Source organism: Adiantum capillus-veneris, chromosome 25 (assembly GCF_014529385.1).
Source record: "Adiantum capillus-veneris isolate H3 chromosome 25, ASM1452938v2, whole genome shotgun sequence".
NCBI lineage: Eukaryota > Viridiplantae > Streptophyta > Polypodiopsida > Polypodiales > Pteridaceae > Adiantum > Adiantum capillus-veneris.
The window spans coordinates 65,783,130-65,802,963 of record NC_140955.1 but is presented as its reverse complement, the minus strand read 5'-3'; the positions used below and the strand labels follow the sequence as shown (position 1 = coordinate 65,802,963).

The following is a 19,834-nucleotide window of genomic DNA, read 5'->3' as shown; positions in this document are numbered from 1 at the left end:
TAGTAACGCATGCTGAGCTTCGGAAACAACCTTTCCTTGCCCTTCATCTTCTTTAACCTTGCCTTTTCAAACCGTAAAAGTATCCAATCACCAGGTGAAAACAACAATTCACGACGGTGACGATCAGCATCCCTTTTCTGCTTTGCCTGAGTTTTCTCCAAGGCAAGCTTGATCTTCTTAAACATTTTATCCATATTCTCAACATAACGATCAACTTCGAAAATTTTGTCCTTTGTGTGCAAAATGGGAGGAACCTTTTTGCCACCCTCAACAATCTCAAAAGGTGCCTTGCCTGTTGACGAATGCACTCTATTGTTGTACACATACTCAAGCATGGGTAGATATTGTTCCCACTTGCCCTTATTATCTGACACATAACATTTCATCAAATCTAAGACATTAGAATTAGCCCCATCTGAATGCGCATCAGTTTGTGGATGAAATGAGGATGAAAACTTGAGCGTGGTGCCCATATTTGCAAACAAGCCTCTCCAAGACAGTCTCCTCATAGGAGGATCACGATCACTGACAATAGACTCTGGCATACCATGGTACTTGAAAATAATGTACATAGACAATCGTGCCCTCTGGTCAGACTTTATCTTCTTCCTGACACGAATAAAACGGGCGTGCTTGTTGAACTTGCAAATAATGGTCATATACCATCATTCCCTGTCGGCGTTCTTAAATGATCAAAGATAAAATCCATAGCGATGCTTTCCCATGGCTTATCTGGAATAGGTAGTGGTTGTAATAACCCTGGTGCCTTTTGCCTGTCAAACTTGACCTTTTGGCAAATCACGCATGCTCGCACAAAGGCATCCACATCTCTCCTCAAAGTAGGCCAATAAAAGAATGTCTCATCCGCTTTCACTGTCGCATCTATACCACGATGCCCTGCATACACTGGCTTTCTACCATAACTTTATGTCGCAATGGCCTAGTGACACATAGTGTGCCATGCATCATCATAAAACCATCCTTGAGGAGGTAGTGCTCATGGCGTTGCCCATCTTGCAACTGTTCAAAGATCCTTGCAAAATCTTCATCAATAGCATATTGTTCCTTCATGTCATCAAGCTCATGATGATAAGGAATTGACATAGCTGAAATTTGTGGCTTTCTCGATAACGCATCAGCCACAACATTCTTCTTGCCTTCCACATGCAGAATCTAAAAGTGGAACATAGAGAGAATGTTTGCCAATCGCATGTGCTTTTTGGATAACTTTGACTGCATCAAGAAGTATCGCAAGGTCTGATGATCTGTCTGGACAACAAAATCAGCACCTAACGAGTAGTGCTTCTAACTAGAAAGCTTCAATTCGCAGGAAACCTCTGAACGAGTGAGCGTCGTAGCCAATCGGTCAAATTGTGGAATAGTAGGCGGAAGGGTAAATGTCCCAAAAAGGACTGCCCTTTCGCCGAAACTCACTAACACTCTTTGGTCTAGAGCGATTGTTCTAATTCAAACACTCAACCAAGATGATGTGGGTTCAATTTGCAGAAAACCTCTGAAAGGGTGAGCGCCGTAGCCAATCGGTCAAACCGTGGGGTAGTAGGCGGAAGGGTAAATGTCCCAAAAAGGACTGCCCTTTCGCCGAAACTCACTAACACTCTTTGGTCTAGAGCGATTGTTCTAATTCAAACATTCAACCAAGCAAGCCCATGAATCACGGCCAGTAGCTCTTTCTCGGGCCTAATTGACTTTAAACTGAGCCTAGACACCCTTTTACTGCTCAGATTTCAATGCCAACTTGCCCAACCATGTTGTGGCGACTTGCCCTTCCCAACTGCGAGTGAAACTCTCGGCAGTCGGTCCTTTCACACTTGCCACACAATGTCCGGCCATTTGTGACTTCAAAAAGAGGGTCCCAAAAATTAAAGAAAAATCAAGTGAAAGAAACCAACAACTAAGGTTAGTGGTTGCCACAGCCTCATGACAACGTGAATGCTTAGTAAATCAAGATATCTGTGAAAAGATCAGCGCGGTCTGGATGTGATTACTTAATGGTTACAATGATCATGATTTGTATCTGAGACCCTCAACAGAAATGTGACTGATCAATGACTGATGTCTTTGTAGAAGTGATGGATTTGTGGAAGTCTAGTGCATGGGTACATAAAGTCAATGTTTACCGAAGAAAGTTTCTGTCCTATGGCTGTTTTATAGGCATAATCAAGGGCAATTACAGTTCTTTCAAGAGGGGGGTATGTAGCAATTTACAAAGTGATGACTTGGCATGCCCAACTAGAAAGAACTGGCCGCGAGGACAAGAGGTTAGAGAATCCAGAAGAATTGAACCCAGAAAGTGTGGCCGCGGGGCCTAAAGCAGAAGGGGGTTAGGGTTTTTAATAAACCTAACCCTACCGACTTATGGAGCACCGGCCGAGAGGCCTAAAACCTTAAAAATCAAAAGCTTGAACTCTAAAGGGATTTCCGTAAATTGCGTGGCTGCCACGTGGCACTTCTGTACAGATTTGCACGTTTTGCGCTGGTAGTTTTGGCAGTTTTTCACTGTGGGCTTCTGAGATTTAGTGATTTTGTAGTTTTTGTTCGTGTGTTGCTATTGATTTTGTAGTGATTGTTCGTGTATATTCTCAAGTTTAGTGATTTTGTAGTTTTTGTTCGTGTGTTGCTATTGATTTCTTGCTTGGAGTGTCCAAGCCTGTAACATGCACTGGCTCTTGGTTGTGGGTTGGCCACCCGCACACCTGTAGGATTGGGACCTAAAGCACACTTAGGGTTTGCACCTGCACTTTGCCCATTTCAAGCCTGTTTTGGCCATTTTTTTCATTTTAATGAAAGGGTTTTATTTTTTGGTTGTGACAAAGATATTTTTCCGACTTTACCCTCGCTCAATCTGGCCTAGGGGGCTCTCTATTCTTTGTCTTGTGTTTGTATCATTCTCAGAGTTTGTCCTCTAGAGTTATTGGACTCACCAATCTTTCGTCCATCTATCTCTCTTCTCTCTCACACGAGTGCCACCGTATCTCTCTTCTGCTCCACACTCGTAACATGAACAAGGCTAATGAAGAGGAGCCAGAGCACCAACTAGATAAGTTGTTGAATATGGAGTTTATTTGTCCCAATATAAGTCCTTTTGCTGCTCCAATTTTGTTTGTTCGTAAGAAGGATGGCTCATCGCGGTTATGCGTGGATTACGGCCCTCAATGAGATGACGGTCAAGAGTAGATTTTCTATGCCCTGCATCGACTACATCTTGGTGGGACAAAGGTATTCTTGAGGAGAGACCTCACAAGTGGCTATCACCAGGTAAGAACCGGCGACCGCAGAGAGAGACATTTATAAGACGGCATTTAGGATTGAGCGTGGTCACCACGAGTTCATTGTTATGCCATTCGGTCTTATTGGTGCACCTGCTTCACCGTATGCTACTCAAACGATGATGCGTATTTTCGTAGACTTGGTTGGTAAGTGCATATTCATCTTATTGGACAGCATTCGCATATAGTCAACATATACAAAATTTTGCACACATTGTCGTACCATTGTCCGACATATTAAAAGAAGTCAAAAGTCACCTTCAACACGTTGTTTTGATTGAGGCTGTCAACACTGTTTTTGAAGCGCTCAAGGTAGGATTTGTCTCATAGGCAGAGTTCAGCCTCTAGAAGACACTGATAAAATCTTTTTTTTTTTCTCTCTCTCTCTCTCTGTCTCTCCTGCAGTAACTCACTCTAGACAGATCGCCCTCTTTCTCCCTCTCTTCCCCATTGTGTTTTTTGGCTTTGCAGGTAGGGATCAGGTTAAGGAGGCTAAACTAGACAGCCACATTGCAGAGCCTTCATCTCATTGGGCTGCCCAAGCACTCCTTGCAGCAGATCCATCCCAGCATGTGCAGAGCAAGATCTACAAGAAACATTTGAGGCCAGATGGCTGTCAATTCCTGCAGAAGGTTGTCATCACCAATTGCTGCCATGTTCATCATCCAACTCACCTCTTCCACTGCCATTTTGATTCTCAACCAAGAGATGCACCCCTAAACTTTACACTATTCCGCACCACTTGGTCCTGTTTTCCAGCAGAAATTTGGAGCCCCTCCCATGTTGTGATTCTCCACTCATGATCATCCCTGGGATGGTGAGCTGCTGGGGTTTTCCCTTTTCTGCAAGACTGACAGAGGGTCAGGCTTCAGCAATTCCTAGTATTTCAAGCCTATCAGTTTCTCGCTCGGTGTTCATTCTTGCTAGTAAAAGTTTTACTTCCTTTTTTTTTGGGAAAAAGATCCTTCTATTAGTTAATGAAACTGCCGATAGGGCTACAACCACCTCTACAAGAGAGGGCTACAACAATCATGATGGGGAAAAGTTTTACTTCTTAGGTCACCACCCTTGGTTTTTTTAATGAGTAAGTCTCCTTCCACACTTTCAATATTGAAACTTACAACTAAAGAAAACTTTTGTTTCCTGGCAACAACATTATACTGGTACTATCTACAGATTTCTTCTCTCAATCTAACTAACCTGAAGTATGGCATTATATTTTACAACTAACACAGCCCATAATTCTTGTGGCTCTCTTCCTCACTGATGTGTTTCACATTGTCTGTTCATGTTTCTGCATCTTCACTGCTGCAAACTGTTCTTACAAGGCACTTGCCAAGCACTCCAATGAGCCTTCCTAATTTCTCCGAGTCAGCCACTTACTCTGTGATTCCATGCTGAGTAATTAAAGACATAAATCCCCCACTACTCCTTGGCTAAAGTGACAATTTCCCATTCCTTGAAAAGACATATAATATCTACATGGGCAATGGAACTTGAAAGATCTTTTTACTCCTTGTGCAACTGCGAATCCCGCATAACTTGCAGATCGAGAACTGGTTACCTCCAAAAGATGCAGCAACTGCAACAGAGCCCGCAGTTGACCCAGCAACAGCAGCAGCAGCAGCAAACCCAGTTGAGCCAATGACTGGTACAATAGTGCCAAGGGTTGGCGCTAGAGCAGACAACCCAGCAGCAATAGCAGGTGCAGCAAGACCTACAAAATGATACTGATAAAAAATGGAAACTAGAGAACTAGGACCTTGCAGCATGCCCAAGTGACATTTAACTTAAGAACCTTACCTCCAGTAAGAGCGAGCAATGCTCCTCCTGTCACAGCAGCAGCTCCTATCAAACCACCCCGCTTCCACTTCGCCCAGCTTTTAACCTCTTTTTCCTTCTCGTCTTTGTTCTCTTCAGCATCCTCTTGAGCTGCCATCGCAGAATATGCAACTAAGACCTCCATTGCTGCCTGCATGGGTGCCCAAACCAAGAATGACAGTGTATTCAATGTAAATACTCAAGACTGCGGTGGCACGTTGCAAAATTGCGCACCACTTTATTCCACTTCACATCAAGCCAGGTTGCCAAGAGTCGAAGTGCTACGCGCTGGCGAGCATCATAGCCTCGCCTTGTCTTTGATGCTTTCTTCCCATCCTCTGTGGGGATGTCAGCAACAACTGCAGATAGAAGCTCAAAAAGCACTGCTACCTTTCTCCTTTGAGTTAGAAATCTGCCCTCCGCAATCAAGCTGCCAGTAGGAGAAAAGTCTTTGAGAATGTGGTCATCTCCAACAGAAAGTGATTGAGACCTGCCTACAGTCTCTATATCTACTGCAGACTCTGAACATCCTTCACATTCTCTTTGGCCTTCCACTAGATCTGCCTCCCTCTCAGCAACTCTAGAAGGAGAGGAAGCGAAGTAATCTTCTTTTAGCAATGACAGCTTTCCTGGACCTTGGGAGGCGTCAAGGATTGTGCTGTCAGACTTGCAAGCATGCCTTGATGAATCTTCATTCAAGATTCCCTCTTTGTGACCTTTTGCATCTGAAACTTCAGAATGCCTAGCAGAATTCTCCTGGCTCGTTGCAACAGAAGAAGAGATATTCTCAAATTTAAGAGCAAGATTGTCTACAGCTTCGGATAACTTTATCTCGGCAGTGTTTGATGAGGAAGCACAATCTTCATCATCTGATAAAATTCTCAGAAACTGCAGCAGAATCAGATCAAAACGACATAAGAGCACCTTTTTCAAAGCTTCTAGAAATTTCTGAGAAACAAACATATCAGCATAAAAACATTTTTAGGAGAGGCATACAGCTCCTAAGTGCAACTTTGCATCCATAGATATAGCTGTTTGCTCTAGTCCAACCCATGCTTTGGCATCTATTTTCAAAAACCTGCAAATAAATGTGATGATCGACTTAGCATCTCTTCCTCTCTCAAACTTCACACATCTAAAACAGCCCCATCTCTCTTGCAATAAAGAAAAGCCTACCTGAATATTGGACGCAGTAAGCAAGTATGTTGGCTGGTCCACAAAGAATCAGTCTTTTCTTTGTGGTCTGAATCTATTGAGCAATGTTGTGGCTCTGTTAAAAGTCCATCAGGCTGACAAGGCAGAGAGCCCTGATGTACTTGAGCTTGGTGAAGAGCCAAACTTAGCAATGCGCCAGCTGCATAACGATGCACTGGCTGTAACTCTGCCATAAAACAGCTACCTCAAACACTGCTCTGGTTTTGAACCAAACACGAAACATTTATTAGTAATAAGCCGTTTGGGTCAAAGCAAGTTAGTTGAAAAGTAGCTTTAGAAGAGGCTGCACAATTGATGAATCTCTTACATGGTACTAACCCGCAACAGGATGACCACCTCGTCGAGTCAAGAAAATCAAGAACCCTTGAATGCTGGCACGAATATTGTCAATGACCCCCTCCGTCTCTGCATATCACCAGCTATTAACTTTTTGTCACCATCACATTCAGCTCACCCCATTGAGGACACTATCATTGTATTTTCATGAGGATTCAGACATTTCTACATGGATTTCTCGCACAGCCCAAAGTTCTATGGCCTTTCGCAACCATTAATAATGACGCTTTGCTATGAACCGGAGAAAGAACTATAATGGTTGGCCATGGAATTGAAACTCTCAACACTTGAAGGCCAAAGCTGACAAGAAGGTGGCTAGAGAGGTTTGATTGCACACTCTCTGACACACCATGTTAGTCAGCAACAAGCCTCTTTGACCAAACACAAGAAACTTGCGACACTCTTTGCTTAAGCTTCTACCAAAGCCTATGCAAGTGCTGGTGCATCATCGCTCGAGAAGATTTGACTCAATAGTATGGTGGCACGATGGACATGACTACTATTTACTCATGGGTGCATCAATATAATGCTTGTTGTCTATAACATCACGGTCCACCAAACAAAAATAATCAAAATTTCATGCATCTAGCATTCTATGATATTGGTTGGACAAGAAACCAATCAAGTATGTGAAAGCCCATGCCAAATCCAATACCGGACGACTCCACCTACAATTGGGATGAATTTCATGAGAACTTAGAGACTTGTTTTCCCCCTTCACTCATCCTAGTAGATTTTAGAGCTCTTAAGTGAAATGACACATCTGTGATGTCTTATTCTAGCAAACTGATGCTTCTTGGTGTGCAATACAAAAGCCAGAGAGGAAGAATAGTTTGTTGGGATTGTGGGCTTCGGTCTAGCTTGGATATGAAATATGTGAGAATGATCTCTTGTTTCCTAAGTGGATTAGGTGACCTCAAGCATGTGGGATGTTGCCAAAGAAGCTGAGGTCATGGTACTACCCATGGGGGCTCTTTTTACACATAGTAGGGTCAATTTGGAGTAGTTTGAGTCACCCTAAAAAACCCTAGAAATGTGGATCCGAAAATCAAACCTGCATGTGCATGTGGCAAGTGGAAAATGCCTCTCTTGTGTTGTTTAAGCACCCCTTGTAATCACTTTTTTAAGTTAATCTAGTATGCATTTGAGTCTACTAGATCTAGACGCCCACGACTGCGGAGGATTACACAACATCGACAGAGGCTTCATCAGAGGATCCGGGTCACTTTGGCTCGACATGCACGACGCCCGGTCAGACTACTGACCATGGAGGAGATTGATGAGATCCGCCAGCAATAACTGATGCTGGATCTCCTTTGATCTAGCTATCCCAGCTAGCTGTTTTAGCTGCTCAGTCCACACCCAGCAGTCTAGGATTCCATAGTATTTTATTTTGTCATTTTGTCATCTTGTTACTCTGACTTTGTATCAGATCCACCACATTGTAACTTTCTGGTCTCATAGGTCACTTTGGCCTCTTGAAGACGTTAATATAACATTTCATCTCTCTCTCTCTCTCTCTCTCTCTCTCTCTCTCTCTCTCTCTCTCTCTCTCTCTCGGGGACGACCTCACACTCGCAGATTGCTCATATGAAGGAGGTAATGCCAGAGATTAAAGCGGCAAGGGAAAAAGGGACGATTGCTTTTTATAGAGATGGGAGGGTCGTGATAATGGAGCGACGCTCCACATGACGGTGCATGACCTATGGGACTAAATTAAAGGTGGCCGCCTGGAACTGTAATGGATCTCTCTTAATGTAGGTGCCTTTGAGGATAGTTTCACTGGGAAGGATATCATTTTCTATTCCGAGACACGTTAGGCTCCTAGGCAGTCCATGCCACAGGTGAGCGGATATAGATGGGAGAGCTTGCAGAAAGGAGACCCGATCAGAGCATTGAGGACGAGGCTCAAGGGGAGTGGCAGTTCTATTCAGGGAGGAGTTGCAGCCATTGATATATATAGCACGCAAGGATGAGCAGGCTAGGTACATGTGGGTGAGACTAAAGGCAAAGATAGGCAGACATCTCTACATTGCTATTTGTTATTTCCCTCCTAGTACGTCAATATATGCACCACCTAGAGGACAATCCCCCTTTTCTATCTTGAATGATGACATATGGGAGTTTTCCACGAATGGTGACATTATCATACTGGGGGATTTCAATGCTAGGACGGCCCATCATCAAACAACAATCTATGATACTTCAAAGGAGATGCTTAGGGAGATTGATGTTACAGAGACGGGCTTATCTAGACTATCACAGGATGAGGAGCACATTGAGTATGGCAAATACTTGATAGATATGGGAACTGCACATGGATTGGCCATTTTGAATGGCCTACAGACATCGGGAGGTTTTACATGTTTTCCACACCGGCATGGGGCTAGCATAGCGGATTATGTTATGGCCCAGCCATGTCTCATTCCATCCTTTCAAGATTTCATGGTGAGCACTAGGCCAGTTGGAGTAGCAGTTGATCATGCTATCTTGTCTTCCTCTCACGTTTCAGTTCAGCACAGCTCCACTAGGAGAGGTCTCCACACACACTCGGTATACCTTCACGAGGGAGGCGGATTCCATGTACATGGATGAGATATACAGGCAGCTATGCACTCAAGAGCCAGGACGGCCACTATATGAGCTCATTCAGATACTGACAGAGACGCTCCATGATGCAGCATCAGAGGCATACCCCCACAGTCAGCCTACACGGAGAAGATCGGGGAGCATGCCCCAGAACAGCTGGTATGATGAGGAGTGTAGAGAGACGAGGATCAAATTGCAGAAGGGGGTGATCATGGGTACTACCACACATGTCTAGACAGTCACACATTGTCTTTCGTCGGCTAGTGCGACGAAAGAAGAGGGCTTATATATCTCAGCTAGAGCGGGATCTGTATAAGCTAATTATGAGCCGGGATTCAAGCGAGGCATGGAGACTATTCCATGAGCATTCACCACCACCAGCCATCACCTCCACAGAGACATGGGGGCAATATGCCACATCTCTCTACACATCATCAGGGCAATAACCTTTGCCAAACCCACCGGAGACATGCCCTAAGACATGTACTTTCTTTATGGCCGAGAGAGTAAGGAAAGCCATTGATAGGATGAAGACAAGCAGAGCACTTCATCCATGCCAGAGATATGCTTGCAAAGCTTCTTGCTATGATGTTTAATCGAGCCATGTATGAGGGTTTTCCTGAGACTTGGGGTATGTCCACGATTGTACCTATTCTCAAATCAGGAGATCCCATGATTCTCAGAAATTATCGTGCCATCATGGTTGGTCACAGATTGGCTAGGCAGTATGCATCTATTCTTGAGAGGAAGCTGAGTAAATGGGCAAAGAGAAAGGGTATACGAGCATCAGGGCAAGCAGGATTCAGGAGAGGCTTCTCCACTCTCAACGAAATTCTGACACTCAGAGCTATGATTGACAAGGGTAGACACCATGGCAGGAGGATCTACTGTAGCTTTGTGGATTTCTGCAAAGCTTTTGACACAGCGCCGAGAGCGAGACTCATACGCAGACTTCAGGACATTGGTGTGCCCATAGAGATGATTTGGGGGATCTTGGCTTTATAAAGGACAGTGGTAGGGCAAGTATGCACTACTGAGGGTATGTCTGACATGATTTACTCCACTATTGGGGTGAAGCAGGGATGCCCCCTATCTCCGACTCTTTTTGGGATGTATGTAGATGCGTTTTCAGACCATGTAGAACAAGAGGGAGACAGAGGTGCTTAGCTAGCAGGGACATGGATTCAGATGTTGTTATAAGTTGATGATATAGTGTTGATTTCTCACTCTCCAGAGGGATGCAACGCCATTTGGCACGCATTTGCTAATGATAGTGGATTGTTTGTCAACCTTGGGAAAATCAAGGTTATGGTGTTCAACACCACATCACAGTGGGTCAGGAGGTCAGCACCCACATTTACTATGGCCAGGAGACTGTGGAGTACACAGATGCATACACTTATCTTGGGGTAGTCCTCAATAAACTGGTGTTTTCATTGAGGAGAGCAGCAGAGACTAGCAGCACCGATGGAGATGCATGGAGAGGCCTCTAGTCTCTATGATTTCTCGGATGATTCGGGCTAAGGCCTCAGTGCCACATGAGATTATCCGAGCCAAGCTAGCCGACCCACCCCTTGTGGTCGAGGCATTGACTAGATCAGTATCCTTTATACACGGTGTATGGGACCTCTTCAGAGGATAAGCTCGGCTAGCCTTGGAGTCATCCTGACAGCTAGCACTGTAGGGTGACAACTGTTGGTATGGGCAAATGACATCATGGTTTCAGTCACATGATTTCAGCATGGATAGATTGCCTCCATTCCAGTACTCCTTGGATGCACCCTCCCTATCTCTCACACGGACAGAGATCACCACACTCATACGTCAGGATCTGATTCAGCTAGATTTCTGGAGCACATGGATACAGCCGCCGCAGGAGTTGGACACGAAGATGGCTTTCTATAGAGAGCATCTTCTCCAACTCACAGAGGACAGTTTTGTGACTAGGCCTGCATACATGGATACACACTTATCTCATGGGATAAAATGTGCTTTTGGGCAAACACGCACATCCTCACATCAGCTTCACATTGAGACTGGCCATTTCAAGGGGTACCATCAGAGCTAGGATATGTCATTTATGTCGCCTACAGCAAAAGACAGAGTTGCACTACACGTCACTGCCCGGTATATACCGAGATACGAGGCCGCTTCCACTGTCTATTAAGAGAGGGTTTTGGACCATTCTCCAGAGTCATGAGATACGAAGATCAGAGACGTCTTGGATTGTTTCTACTAGAGTTGCGCAGACATAGAGAGAGCTTGCTGAGGACATCACGGGAGATCTAGTCTCAAAGACGGATCACAGACTTCTTTACACCAGCCAAGGGACAGCCAAAGGAGCAGTCATCACTGCAAATCTCAGATCCCACCCACACCATAGGCGGATCCACGCGCCCACGACCACCAGGGGCCTCACATCATCAATGGAGATGGCAACAGAGGATCCAGGGACCAAGCCATCCTAGCTCGACATGCGAGACGACCAGTCACAATATTGACCATGGAGGATATTGATGAGATTCGGCAGCGACCAATGAGGGATCTCATGTATCTCATTTGATCCATCTTTGTTTCAGCTTTGTATCAGCTAACCCAATATATCAGGCTTCAGCCCTCACCCCATCACCCCTCCCCACCTATTTCGTCTCAGTTTCAGTTTTCCAGTCCTCTGTACTTTTTGTACTCGGACACTGTATCAGATTCACCAATTGTAACTTTTGGTCTCATAGGTCGATTTTGGCCTCTTGAAGATGTTAATATAACATTTCATTTCATTTCATTTCTCTCTTTGAATGATTAAGCTAGTGATTATCATACTACTAACATGAATGCTACACTTTCTAAGCCCCCTTATCTGTCAACTGGTATCAGAGCTATTAGCATGATTAGTATCTTCTAATCATCATTAGATCCGTAGTTAGTAGTGTGAGTGCGCGTGTGCAGAAGCGTGAGAGAAGAGGGGGGAGAGAGACAGTAGACACAACGCAAAACGCCAGAGATGGGGAAAGAGGGGGCGATAACTCCCCCATGACTACCAGAGCAAAAGAGACCAGTACAATGCCAATCGTATATGAAATGGGTACCCCCGTGGCCCCATATATATGAGTGCCCAAGGGAGTCCATACTGGGCAAGCGGCCGCCCCAAACCTGGGCGGCCGGAGTGCAACCTAAGTATGCCGTAGACCTATGTGAAGCCCCTCTCAGCACCTGATCCTGAACAAACCGCACGAAGCCGAAGATGTGAGGCAAGTGATGAAGCGGTCCAGGGTGTACCAACCTCCGAGAGATCTCCATGGTAAAGTGCGTCACGAGCAGTTGAGCAAACTGCTCTACTCCGCCGATACAGGGTGAAAATACTGCATGAAGGTCCCGAATTGAGTGTGGAAAACAACTGCTTGTCATGAAAGGAGTGCCAATAGACCTACAAGTGTCCTGCCCGATAGCATCTGTGGTGTCTACAGTCAAACCGTCTGGAGAAAATGGGGAAGCCCAGGAACCGTAATGAGCATGACCGGAAGCCTATCAATGCATGGACCTGTAACCCAGTGTGGACAAGTGGCTAAGCTGTGGAAAAACTCCAAGAAGGCCAGATGTAGCAATCTACACCGTAAACGTCCTCCGAAACAAGGAAAGCCAGACTAAACAGTCTGCACTGTAGAAGCTACCATAAGCTGCTACAGTCACTGGGAGACCGCACGGACCACCATCAGATGGCGTCCTATCAGTAGGTAGGGTAATCCAAGATGAGGGAAAGCCAGACTCAGCAGTCAGCGCTGTGAATAATCTCTGAGAAGAGGAAAGGCCAGACCAATCTGTCTGCACCATCTTGCCTGTATCTCCTACCTCCAATCCTCCGGTGTCAACCAAAACAGAATCCACGCCAACAATGCCACCAAACCGCATCTTAGTATGGCTCTCAATATAAATGAGTTGGGAGTGGCCTGCTACCCAGGTTGGGGTGCAAGTCTGTTGTGAGGGTACGGAGGGTGAGTGAAGCAACTCTGAAGGTAGCAATCCAAATGATCAGAAGTATAGAAGAGCAACTGCACTACCATCCAAGCCAAGCTCTAGGTGACTTCAAATGTAGTCGCGTAATGATGCCATATCTCCCACATCTTGCGGGTAAACTCTCCAAGAGAGTCCAAAGCACTAAAGTCCCACTCCAGCCACTAGATCCAAGCAATGAACCTGTCCAAGAAGAGATCCAAGATCATCTCCCTAAGTCCATGTACATGCTCCTGTGTAAGCAAGTGATCTGACGTGTCGAGGTCAAGTGGTAAGTGTCTGTCTACCCAGATGGTGGTGTCTTCTCCGGGAATGTCAAAATCCCATATGCCATGAGCATGGCCATATCTCGTGTGAACTCCTCTGATGAGTGCATAGGTGTGTCCATAGCAAACCACAAGTCACCACCCCCTCTACAGTGCGCAACCACTAAATGATGGCTGGAATAAATGGATCTCCCAAGGATCGTACGCCCATAGATGATCAAGCCGATGTCAAAGACACCGTGTACTGCAGCAGTCACTGAGAGACTGCATGGACCACCATCGGAAGGTGTCCTCGCAAGAGGTAACTTCCTCCTCTATGAAAAACACAAGTCAAGAAGCTGCTATCCACCCAAAAACACAACTGCGAGGTGATGAAAACGATGCTATCCAGGGATTTTCAGCGTGCTCATACGCTCCCGGCAGGGTCCAGAGCGGTGCAGAGGGTGTGAGGAGGATGACGAATCCCTAGCACAATCCCAAGTGGGCTGGAAACTGAGAAAACAGCAGGTGGCTAGAATGCTCGGAGCAGACGCCGACAACTTGTAGGCCCCAAAAATGGCGCCCCTTATACCACCTGTTTTGGCCAAATTTTGACAACATAACAGCCCCAAAACTTGCGCGAAACCTATTCCCCTGATGGAACTCACTTCTACTGGCATAAACCCTCTAATTCCTGCCCAAAAACAGTAAATTCAGCACGCTGTATTTACTGGTTTGCCCTGTTTTCAGCCCTAAACAGTCCTTGAACTGTCCTCTGTCAATGGGGCACTGTTCCAAATGGATTTGGCGTCCGTATGGCTGAAAAACAGTCAGTTTACAGCGCATAACCAGCGCTGAAATTTCATCTATACGGTGAGGTTATCACCCTCACCGGCGCCTGCTTTTGTAGTAGCAGTTAGCTACTCCTGTTCCTGCTCAAGGAGGCTCTTGCCTCAGCACAAAAGCATGAAACCACATAGTTGTACATCAGTCAAATGAAGAGCCCTCTTGTGGGGCATCACATAACTGCACATAGGGGGGAGAGAAGGCAATGTGTAGTGTGTGAGTCATCACTCCAGCACCACAATGTACATAAAGAGGAAAGGAAGCACTCCATAGCTCTTAACCTGTGAGACAGGAAACTAAGAAATGAGCCTCCCAGCTATAAATTCAGCGCTACCTCTTCATGCATGAGGAAAGGCATTAAAATGCGCCACTTGGCACGATTACAAGCATTTTCTCGTTTCGGGGTTGCCGCCTAAAAATCTCCTGATTGGTTGCCCAGTTGACTTTGCGGCAGAGTTACAACGTTCCCCTCGTCATACCGGAGGTAATGACGCAAACACATTTCACGGCCCAAAATAGCAATTCCCTAATTTTTAGGAGATGCTTCCGTTGGGCTTCCACTGGTCTTCTGACCATCTATTCCCATTGGGACCGCATCCAAAATGCAATGTGACCCAACTGTCGGATACTTTCTTTGGTGATCCCACCTTGGCTTTGTGCCTTTATTGAGTTCACTTCCTAGTATCCACCAACTTGCTAAGTACGACGCGGGGACCTACATGATCTTGAACTGAGCCTAGACATCCTCTTACTATACGAATTCCAGTGCTGACCAACTTCCCGTCTGCGGGCGAAACTACCGTTCACATTGGCCGTACAATGTCCGACCATTTGCAACTCAAAAAGAGGGTCTCAAAAATAAAACAAAAATCATTGGAAAGAAGCCAACAACTAAGGTTAAGGTTAGCAGTTGCCACGTCCTCGTGACATAGTAAACAGCTGCCACGTCCTCGTGACAGTTGAAACATACAGGAAGCATAGGCATATGCATATGGGTATGGAAGTATGTTTTTAAGTATGGCTCAAAGCGGTAGCCTTAAACATGTGACCCTAAATTTTAGCCAATTTTGTAGGTAAATATGTTATTTAGTTTTAGATCCAAACACTGCATGGTCAGCTGGTTGATTACAACAAAATGAGACATAAAGGATGGCTGCCAAAAGCTGAATATTACATTATAAGGCTTCAAAGTCCTGGCAGCAAAAGCTACAAAAAAAGAGAACATGAGAGTGAGCATTCAATACTAGCTTTCATTGCTCATGATAAAGCTCCAAATACTGCAAGGTAAACTTGTTGGTTACAACAAAAGGAGGCTTTTTTCAGGTTTTTAGACTTTTTTTAAAAGTCAAGAATGTTTGGGTCAAACATTCTCCTGAAATAACATACGTTTGCAAACGTATGTTTGGCCAAACATACGTGTGTTTCAAGCCATGCCTCACACATTACAGTAAGTGAGGCTTGAGCCTAGATCACTAGCGTGAAAGCCACGAGCCTCACCAACTAAGCTATGGTTGTTGGGCAAATGTAATTGCACCAAGAGTCTTTATTCCTCAAAAGTTGCGACTCTGCAATCGGCTCCTCACCTTATTCGCCCGCAGTTTTTCTTGCTTTCCTGTCTTTGTTTGCAACCAGCCAGACATTCTTATTTACCAGCACGTCACCGAGCTCTAAAAATCGAGCCATAGCTCGTTGCGTAGACAAAAATTGGGCCTGCAACATATCTCCTTAGTCCGTCTTGCATTAGCACTGCTCCGATGCTACTGCCACACGCGTCACACTGGACCACAAATGACTTCCTAAGATCTGGCAAAACAATTACTAGATCTGAAGTCAACTTTTCCTTTAAGAGACTAAAAGCTGAAATCTCTTTTTGGGTCCATCTAAAAGTGACCTCTTTCTTTTGCAAACCTGAAGAGGTGATGCTATCTCTGCAAAATTCCTGATAAACCTTCTATAGTAGGAACACAATCCCAAGAAGCTTCTGACATCGTGCACAGTCTTCAAGTCTGGCCATGTCTTAATAGCTTCGACCTTTGCGGATCCATTCTGACACTATCCTTTGAGACTATGTGGCCAAGAAAGTGGATCTCTTCCAAGTTGGTTACAACAAAAGGAGGGGCTTTTTTCAAGTTTTTAGACTTTTTTTTAAAGTCAAGAATGTTTGGGTCAAACATTCTCTTGACATAACATACATTTGCAAACGTCTATTTGGCCAAACGTACGCGAATGTTTCAAGCCATACCTCACACATTACGGTAAGTGAGGCTTGAGCCTAGATCACTAGCGTGAAAACCACGAGCCTCACCAACTAAGCTATGGTTGTTGGGCAAATGTAATTGCACCAAGAGTCTTTATTCCTCAAAAGTTGCGACTCTACAATCGGCTCCTCACCTTACTCGCGCGCAGTTTTTCATGCTTTCCTGCCTTTGTTTGCAACCAGCCAGACGTTCTTATTTACCTGCACGTCACTGAGCTCTAAAAGTCGAGCCATAGCTCGTTGCATAGACAAAAATTGGGCCTACAACATATCTCCTTTTTTCACTTGCAAACAACCGGTTGTGGGGACTGTTCCCATGGCAGGGAACGACTGAGGCTGAAAGGAACCTCTTGAGCATGTTTCCAAAAGGTCAAAGGCTTGTTCTTGCGCACATCTTAAAACCCGTTAAAGGAGCTCATCCAAGTGTTTTTCCTTGCAATGTGTGTAATCATCCTCTTATGGAGATGAGGTTTTTTTTTTTTTGACCGTGCCTTGTAAGGAGTTTAGACACCCGCTTGAGGAGTGTCTCCTAAGTTAAGACCGCTAAAAAAATTGATGAAAGACGCACACTTGGGCTCTCAGAATACGACCAAGCACACAAAATTTGGAGGAGGAAACTTTAGCTTTTTGCGTAGCATTTTTAGCATGTTGTTGCATGTCTTTATAACGCATAAAATAGAGCTTGATTCCGCATCAAGGGAGGAAAGAAGCATTTGCTCAAGGGGAGGATACGAAGATGAAGATCATGAAGCAATTGAAGACAAAGTGTTGACGAAAACAAAAGTGCTCTTCAATTAGAGCGAAGCAAACTTTTCTCGTGGATTCAAGATCGTGCTCTTGGATTAGAGCGAAGCGGATTTTTCTCATGAATTCAAGATCTTACTCTTGGATTAGAGCGTTGCTTTTTGGCTCCTAGATTGGAGTGTTACAATGTGTGCTCCTGGATTGGAGTATGTAGTCACTACTCTTGGATTGGAGTGTTGTTTTTCTTCATCGAGTTGTAGCCCAAAGCCCGAGGGGAGGATTTTTAGGATTGTGGGCTTCGGTCTAGTCCAGATATGAGTATGTGAGAATGATCTCTTGTTTTCTAAGTCGATTAGGTAGCCTAAGGCATGTGAAAAGTAGCTTACATCATGGTACTACCCATGGGGGCTCTTTTTAGACAAATAGAGTCAACTTGGAGCTTGAGTCACCCTAAAGAGCCCTAAAAATATGGATTCGAAAATCAAACCACTATCTTTAGCATGTGCATGTGGCAAGTGGAAGATGCTTCTCTTGTGCTATTTAAGCACCCCTTGTAGTAAGTTAATCTCGTACGCATTTAAGTCTCTCTCTCTCTCTCTCTCTCTCTCTCTCTCTCTCTCTCTCTCTCTCTCTCTCTCTCTCACAGTAATTAAGCTAATAATTATCATTCTACTAACATGAATACTACACATTCTAATCCCCCTTAACCTTTCATAGTTGTGGTTTGAACAGCCTAATTAAGTAAGTACAGGCTTTGTATGTATGTATGTGTCTCTAGGTGTGCATGGATATATGTGCATGTGTTCAAGTTAAACAACATCATCATGGCTACAGAGGTTCAAAAAGGCAGGAAAAATACATAGTTTATGCGTCCCATAAGGCCAGGCAAGGACGCACTGAAGGCCCGGAGAACATTTCAATGAGAAAACCGTGCAAGGATAAGGTTAGTGGAGTTCTAAACATTTGAATGAGATAAGACCTTGCGGGTTGCTGATATTTTCACTGTGATGGCAAGCAACTACCATTCCCGTGACTGCCTTCTACAACCATTCATTACAACAACCGTGCTACACTGGCCCTTACATCCTCTGCATGCAAGCTACGATCCGGTTTACCCAGATCAGAGAACTAATCGGTTCCATTGTTGGCGATGGTGTACAAGGAGCTACAATTCAGCTTGAAATTAGTAACAAAGAGAAGCACCTGTGAGTAAATGAAGGACGATCGACAGTTGCGGAGGACGGCACGCGTTATATGTCTGCTGCGTGTCTCTTTTGAAAATCATTGCACTTTTGCGAAGTATCATAATCGATAGAAAAATTACCCCCCCTGATGTGGAAATTACCAAAATATCCCTCTAAAATAACCCATATACTTTACCAAGAATTCCCAAAACTTTCACAAAATTCCCAGACTACCCCTTTTAATCTCGCAAACATCTCCAATGGTTTTTTTTTTTGGGCAACTCTTGAGAGGAAGATTGGTTCAAGATGATAGATCGAGGATGTTCGATGGAATTGGCGACTCTCGAGAAGAAATGGTTTATTGTTTGAAGACATGATTGCCTATATTTCTAATATAGTCTGTTGGACACCTGCAGCCTGGCAACATTGCTTCCCGAGCTCTATCCGCCCCATTTGACTTGCCTCGCAAGTTGTTACAAGTTCAAAGCATTTTAAACTCAAGTTTTGCTACTTGTTTTTTGGTCATCTCCATCGGCTTCACACGAGGAAATTTCCACAATTATGAAGATTTTCTTTTTGGTTCTTGTTTATCAAGTTTTTTTTTTTGAAGCTCACAAGCCTCAACTATCGAAGCACTTCAAGAAAGGTTTGTAGCTCCTAAGGTTGAGCAAATTGGTATTCCTTTAAAACTAGAAATGCATGTTATTATCACTTACATTGATAATGCTACCAAATGGAGGCTACATAGAAGGTACACGATTCACAACAACGACACAATGCTTGCAAATTTGACAATTGATGTAATACTTGTGCACAAAAGCACCATGCACATACGGGATTACAGACACAATCTACACAATGTGTGTATGGTAAGACCGCCCATCATCATGAGCGCACACACACACAGATATCACACATAATATGTATGTGTACTTTACAACATTGACCATGAAGGCCGCACTCTCAACAAACCGGACCAACAACATCAGTGAAAATGAACAACATCAATGAAAATGAATATTTGCACATGAAGATGAAGAAGACGACATAAATGATGACACACACTACAAGAGGTACTTCACATTAGCAACACTCGCAGTGCGACGCTCAAAAGTGAAAATCCACGGCATCGCTATGAGCGTCGCTATAGGCGTCAATATTCTATTTGTTGCATAGCAACGCTCATGGTTACGCCGACAGGGGTAAAAAATAAACCAAAAGCGCCAAAAACTAAGATCTCAAAACAGAGTTTTCGATGCTCAAGCGAAAGAGGTAAGCCGCGCTCTCCCTCCCTCTCTCTCT

The 19,834-nt window shown here is 44.5% G+C and overlaps 1 protein-coding gene across 6 annotated transcripts in view; it reads right to left on the bottom strand.

The window, feature by feature from the left end:
- The window catches only part of LOC147425021 (transmembrane and coiled-coil domain-containing protein STS1-like), a 91,810-nt gene extending 73,136 nt beyond the window's left edge, over nt 1-18,674 (bottom strand). Inside the window, exons 1-7 of one of the 6 annotated variants that reach the window (XM_086500201.1) lie at nt 18,552-18,674; nt 6,631-6,728; nt 6,285-6,520; nt 6,105-6,186; nt 5,343-5,996; nt 5,091-5,259; nt 4,852-5,004 (exon numbers count right to left, since the gene is read on the bottom strand). In XM_086500201.1, the coding sequence (XP_086356327.1) occupies nt 4,852-5,004; nt 5,091-5,259; nt 5,343-5,996; nt 6,105-6,186; nt 6,285-6,496 (1,270 nt within the window). In that variant the 5' untranslated portion in view covers nt 6,497-6,520; nt 6,631-6,728; nt 18,552-18,674. The other 5 variants (XM_086500204.1, XM_086500207.1, XM_086500206.1 and 2 more) reach the window with 5 other exon arrangements.
- Between the last annotated feature and the right edge of the window lie 1,160 nt (nt 18,675-19,834).